Genomic DNA, 6,964 nt, shown 5'->3' with positions numbered 1-6,964 from the left:
TGGCAAGCAAAATCAATGGAGGAAGCCATATTTTCTTAATAACCCTATAATTCACTTAACTATGGTGATTCGCTTAACAATGGCCGTAAAAATGATTGTAAAATCAGGTTTGGTCAGGCAATGATTCGCTTAATAACCACTTTGTTTAGTGACTGAAATTGTGGTCCCAGTTATGTAAATTGACGACTTCCTATATATACACACCCACAAATGACTAAAATATATTCTATGAGATTTCAGTAACACAAAAAGTATCTGGTCTTTTTGCAGAATTTTGGCTTGCCTAAAATAGTGTTCAAATTCATAACAAATTTGATGCAATTTCCCAGTGCAACTGGGAAACTGGTCCTCATAAAGTGACTGTCTCATACAGTGATCATTGTTACAACAGCAATAACAACTTTGCTTTTAGGAAATTTACAGATCTGTAAAACAAAGGAAAGTAGAACTGCAGTTTCACTTAGTGACTGCTTTGCTTACTAACCATGTTCCATTTGTGGATGCTAAACAAGGATTACCTGTAGTAAATTGTTTGCATCATATATTTCAGTGTAAATAAAAGAATGTTAAAATTGATGAATAATCATTACATATGATTTTCATCTGCACCATTCACATTTTATTTATCTAATTTACAATCCTAATCTCTGCTCCCTCCGGGAAAAAAAAGATTTGTGGGTGAATGTACAATATTCATTCCAAATTAATCCAACTGAACTTTTTTTCTTCCCTGTTTAAGGCTCTAATTCCATCATATCTGAATGAAAATAATGCAACATTTACCTCTAGTATTCTTTTGCCACAGACAAGTCTTCTATGAAACCAGATATACTGGGCCAAAACCACCGCACAAGGCCAAACATACATACCATACTGAGGATCAAGAACCTAAAAAAAGTTTATATTGCAAAATATTATTAATATATTTTAAAGATATATATATATATATATATATATATATATATATATATATATATATATATATATATATATATATATATATATATATATATATATATTTTATTTGTGCTGATAAATAAATAAAGGGAGACTAGTATAGATCTATTTCAAGCTATTTAGCTCTCATCAGCTAGCCATACCCTTACTGGGAATTGAGCCTCTGTTGTATTGCCTCTTAGGCAGATGTGTTAACCACTGAGCTACAGAGCTCAACTCCTTATCAGCCAAGCCAGGGTGAAAGGTATATATTTAAAGTCACAACCCCTGGCATGCTCAAATATGGGAGGAAGATCACTACTTCCATTCTCTGTCCTTCGGCTCGTCACAAGAGACCATCCAGACAGAAACCCAATATTTTGTGTTAACCACTGAGTACAGAGCTCGACTCCTTATCAGCCAAGCCAGGGTAAAAGGTATATATTTAAAGTCACAACCCCTGGTATGCCCAAATATTCTGCCTAAGAGGCAATACAGCACAGGCTCAATTCCCAGCAAGGGTTTGGCTAGCTGATGAGAGCTAAATAGCTTGAAATAAAATATTGGGTTTCTGTCTGGATGGTCTCTTGTGACGAGCCGAAGGACAGAGAATGGAAGTAGTGATCTTCCTCCCATATTTGGGCATAACAGGGGTTGTGACTTTAAATATATACCTTTCACCCTGGCTTGGCTGATAAGGAGTCGAGCTCTTTAGCTCAGTGGTTAACACATCTGCCTAAGAGGCAATACAGCACAGGCTCAATTCCCAGTAAGGGTATGGCTAGCTGATGAGAGCTAAATAGCTTGAAATACATCTATACTAGTCTCCCTTTATTTATTTATCAGCACAAATATAACAAATGTAACAAAAAGGCAACAGTAAAAAAATATTGGGTTTCTTTCTGGATGGTCTCTTGTGACGAGCTGAAGGACAGAGAATGGAAGTAGTGATCTTCCTCCCATATTTGGGCATACCAGGGGTTGTGACTTTAAATATATATATATACATACATACATACATACATACATACATACATATATATATATATATACATACATACATACATACACACACACATATACATACATACATACATATATATATATATATACATACATACACATACATACATACATACATACATATATATATATATATATATCCTGTTTTCTTGGTCTTTAAGTAGTTTGTAAAATACTTCTATTAATACTCTTCTACAATGTGCTAGAACTGCATACAAATCACAGGAGAAAGCTGAAATCCACAATATATTTGGAATAATGAATATGCTGTATATTTTCTGTTAGATATCTATAGAAGAAAATATTCATTAGAACATATGCATTTTGTAATTTTTCAGGCTCAATTGTGACTATGCACCTACATATGTACGTACAATGAAATGAAATAAAATCCAGCATGTGAGCCTACTAAAATATGCAGACAGATGTAATTCCTCCTTCAAATCTTAGTGAATGGTTACAGGTTCACCCAGAAAGGACAGCAAAGTTACTGTTTTGTCTGTCTGTTGGTGTGTGTATTGTCTAACAATTGACAAAGTAAAGAAATTTACACTAAACTTCTTAACCACTTCTACTTAGAATCAAACAACTATATCTGTCTGCCTAATCTTGCTCAAGGCATACAAACACAGAATATGACTATGTTAGATTTGATTTAGTTTAGGAGAATAACATGTAGTTAGGGAATGCCTGTTTTAATACAAATTGTGGAACTGACATATTGCAGAGGTCAACTTAATTAGTTTAAATATATTTACTGAGATAAGCCTTCTGCTCTCAGTGCTTACAGCTAATTTCAAAAGAAAAAAGGCAATAATGATTACAGAAACATGTTATATTCAGGGATTAATCTATAAAGTCAGGAAGTCAAATTATAAAGCATTTAAGAGAGCAACAGAGATGCATTATTTCCTGCACACAAACTTGCATGTGTTTTCTATCTTGTAAATTCAAATGTCAAAATGTTGTGAAGATTTAAGTCAATTAGGCATATTACTGAAATATGACATGCTTGTGTACACAAAAATACAACTGAGCGTTAAGTATTTTTAAATCTAAGAAACTGTTGTATCCATTACCAAAAACATTCTTCATTCATTGATTTGTTGATTAGTAATTCACAAATAAAGGCTATTAAGATAAGCCCTGGAATCACTTCAGGATTTATCAGATCACTAACCACTGATAAACATGGGGAAACGATCAGTATATACCAAATGTAACTTTGAAATACTCTGGTAACATGTGGCTAAATAAATCTGCAACCCTAAATGATCACTTGAAAATGTGCCTCATTGCATTCTAAAAGCTTTACATTGAAGAAATATACAGGGTACCATACTAACTCTGATTTGTTTTTGAAATATAATAGTCCTTACCTTTTTTAATTCGTCATTTCACTTGCAGAAATAAACAATTTAAGTTTAAATTTAAACTTCATCAAACTAGTTTGAAAAACCAAAACCTTACTGGAACATGAACTCACTTTAGAAAAGTTGTTGGGTGAAAACCAAAAGAAACCATGCCTATCAAACTATCTTAACCAAATTTCAGTACAGCATCTGTACTTAGAAAAAAAAAGTATTTCAGAGGAGGAGCCAATGTCGCAACGAGATAGTTGTGTGGTCTCAATGCTCTGAGACCACAGCCAATACTTTTGCCACTGGGTGGTCCAAACGAACCTAAACCGTCCCGAAGAGACGGTGAACAGGAAGAATACGTCTTGCTGATCTCGAGGACATCGCAAAATCCTCGAAAGCAGCAAGAGAGGTTCTTCAATCCGGTGACAAAAAATCCAGCCAAAGGCTGACAAAGTGGAAGGATACGGAAGAGAAAGTGTTTCCTGCTGGTGAGGAATTTTTATTGTTTTAAAAAAGAGTCTGCCTATTAAACTCAAAAACCAATTTAAATTAAAGAATAGAAGAATCAAGCGGCGGAATTGAATTTGGAATGGTTTTGGACAGTGGTTATCTTACTTTTTAAATGTTATTTACATGGATCGAATCTATGCAAACCTTTTAAAATGGATGGATTAAGTTTTCTCCTACCTTCTCTTTGTGACTCTCTGTAATTTACAGACTAAAGTTTTCCTCTTTTATTGCTGTGGGTATTTTTCTAATTCATTTAAAGATTGGACCTCTTTTTCTAATTTGATATACAAAAAAGATACAAAAAGAAACTCTTTAATATTGTCTTTGCTCCGGGGGTTGGGAGGTATTGTTGATCAGAGTTTTGTGTATTCAAAACGGAAATCTTTTTTCCATGGATTGCTTTGATTTGGTGCCTCAAGGCTTTACTGTTTGGCTACAGACTGATAAGAATGCACAGATGTCCCTTTGAAGTTTGACCAGAGATGAGAGCAGCATTCTTTGTGAATCTATGCTTTAATTTTGTTGATCTTTCAAGCTACAGTAGCTGTGTTTGTCAGAATGACACAATCCCAAGGAAAAATAGAGTTCTTGACTTTGCGAGATATACTTTCAGAACTACAGAAATTATGAAATATAGAAGAGAAAAAACTGGAATATCTAGAGCACATAACAATGATGAAAAAATTGAAAATGTTCATCAAATGCAAAACAGGGTGCTTGAAACTCAAAACAACTGAAGTGGAAAATGAATATAAAGAGATTAAACCTGCTGATATCTATGGTAATTGGTTGTTCCTGAAAATGGAAAGAATAGAATACAGAAAGAGGAATTAAATGGAGAGAAAATCTATCACAAAGGTCAAGATATAGAAGAAGATAAAATTAAAGAACCTATGGACTTAAAGAAATTCCACTAGCAAAAGTTTTGATAACACTGCTGACAATCAAAGACAAACTGAATAAGGAAACAGAAAGAGGGCATCAAGATTATATGAGAGATCTTATAAGCAAGGAGTTGCTAAGAGAAGTCCATACAAAGCTGATCAAGAAGATGACTAGAGGATTGGTACCACAAATGGCAGAAGATATGAGATTGTTTTGTTATTGGATACAGGTTGATAGATGGAAGAATATAACTTGAAACTAGTTAAACTTAGTGAAACTTAGTAATAATAGATATAATTAAATAATTGATAATGATAATAATGTATACAATGTGTTGTGTTATGATAAGTAATAATTGGATATGAATATTGCATGGTACTCATAAAAGGAAGATTAGAAATCCTTTTGGATTAGATACAAAAGTTAATAAAAAAAGGATTAAGTTATATACAGTTAAGTTTTGATTATTAGGGGGAAAATGTTACAATACAGGATATAGTCAAATAAAGGAGGGATAATGATGACAACCTATATAAATATATGAGTATAATATAAGGAAAGTAGATGAAAATTGCCAACAGCGATTTGGAAAGGAGGATTAGAAAAGTCTATTATTAAATATTATGAATGTTTAGCTAGAATAGGACATAAGGATTCAATGTTATTGGAGGACTTTAGAAATATTAAATGAAATGCCAGTATGTAGTTATGTATTAAATTTTGGTATATTTTATGATGGACGTTTAAATAATTATAGTCAAATAAAAATGGAGGTATAAGGGTAACATGTATAAATGTTTGAGTTAAAATACTTGAGTTAATATGAATTATGCTTGATGACTGTGGAAGAGATGCACGAAAACCTTTTGTAACCAACTGATACACTTTCTACAGTATGTAAAGAATGTGTTGTGTTTGTTTTGAAAATAAAAAAAATATTTTTTTTAAAAAAGTATTTCAAAATTAGTCGAGCAATTTCTGTGAAATGCAAAGCTATGAGATTATCTTCCAAGGTCCTTAAATTGAAACCTCTGATTCTCATTCAGAAGGTAAGAACTCTGGTAGGTGGATCATGCCAAATCCAATCTACATATCGGCTGACTACTTGACAAACCATAATCACAAAAATGGTACCTCAGGAATCAGCACCACCAATTCCCGGGGCCGGTCATCCCCGTCTCCGTTTTTCTGATCTTTTCCAAACCGGTATTCCTTCACAGACAAGTTGGACGCTATCTCGCACATGCCGGGTTTATCGATATGGCTCGATTGGCCATCCGCAGTCAGGCTCTTCCAGCATGTCTCCGGGCGAGGCAGCCAATCATGTCCATTTCTAAGAAGGGGGGAAATTATGAAAACCCAGCCGATAAGAATGGCACTTAACAGCTACCTCCCTTTCCCAGGTTTTCTTTTGTTTTCTCTTGCTGTTTTTACTTCTTTCCCGCTGAAGACAGACGGTTTATTCTTGCAGGCTAACTGATCCTATGGAGAAATGCTAATAGAGCTTAATTTCGCTGGTTTCACTCGAACTTTCCCGGAAGGATTTGAGACTCTTTACAGAGCAATCCATTGCAGCCACTTGGGGAGTTATTGCATTTAGCGTAATGTGAGTGTCATATAGTCCTTTAAGGATTGAAGTCCCTTTAGACCAATAAACAGTTAAAAAAAAATTCTACACCGATATCGAGAATCAAACTGCACCTCCCTATGAATGAGCTTCCCTGTGCAGTTTGGAAACCACCGTCCTTCAGCGTGGGCGGAATAAACTCCAATATGACAGTCAAGGTGCTGTTTATGGACACAGCAGTTTGGGATTAAATCTCGCGGGAACAGAGTAGGATTTCTAAATTAAGATTCCTAGGAAAGTGAATGGAAATCTCATTGCCTGAAAGAGTCGTGCTTCCGCCCAAGTGCAGCCGCTGCAACAATCCGATCCTCGCTTCAGCGTTTTATTCCCCCCCCCCCCGCCCGCGGCTCTTCACTGGGCCTTCCTGGCCTATAAAAACCACCCTCCCACCCACCTTGCAAATCAACGCCGCTTAATTCCGCGCCTTGCTAAGAGCGCATTCCCCCCCGCCTTCCGCGTTGCGCAACAGCGACGCCTCTCGGTGAGGCGTGACGTTCCAAAATGGCGCCGAAGCGCTTCCTCCTCCACTCTGGCGCCGCCCGCTTCTATTTCCGCTGCTCGAAAGACCCAATGGGAGCTGTCCCGTCCGCGAGACCCCACCCCACCCCCGGCGGCGCCAGCC

The 6,964-nt window shown here is 35.8% G+C and overlaps 1 protein-coding gene across 2 annotated transcripts in view; it reads right to left on the bottom strand.

The window, feature by feature from the left end:
* Positions 1-6,854, bottom strand: part of METTL23 (methyltransferase like 23) — a 10,352-nt gene extending 3,498 nt beyond the window's left edge. The window contains exons 1-3 of one of the 2 annotated variants that reach the window (XM_032212413.1): positions 6,737-6,854; positions 5,850-6,048; positions 784-888 (exon numbers count right to left, since the gene is read on the bottom strand). In XM_032212413.1, coding sequence (XP_032068304.1) covers positions 784-888; positions 5,850-5,960 — 216 coding nt within the window. In that variant the 5' untranslated portion in view covers positions 5,961-6,048; positions 6,737-6,854. Of the gene's footprint in view, positions 1-783; positions 889-5,849; positions 6,049-6,736 lie in introns of those variants that run through there. The other variant, XM_032212415.1, reaches the window with a different exon arrangement.
* Positions 6,855-6,964: the final 110 nt, after the last annotated feature.

This window comes from Thamnophis elegans, chromosome 2, assembly GCF_009769535.1.
Source record: "Thamnophis elegans isolate rThaEle1 chromosome 2, rThaEle1.pri, whole genome shotgun sequence".
Taxonomy (NCBI): domain Eukaryota; kingdom Metazoa; phylum Chordata; class Lepidosauria; order Squamata; family Colubridae; genus Thamnophis; species Thamnophis elegans.
This window is presented reverse-complemented; position numbering and strand designations above follow the sequence as displayed.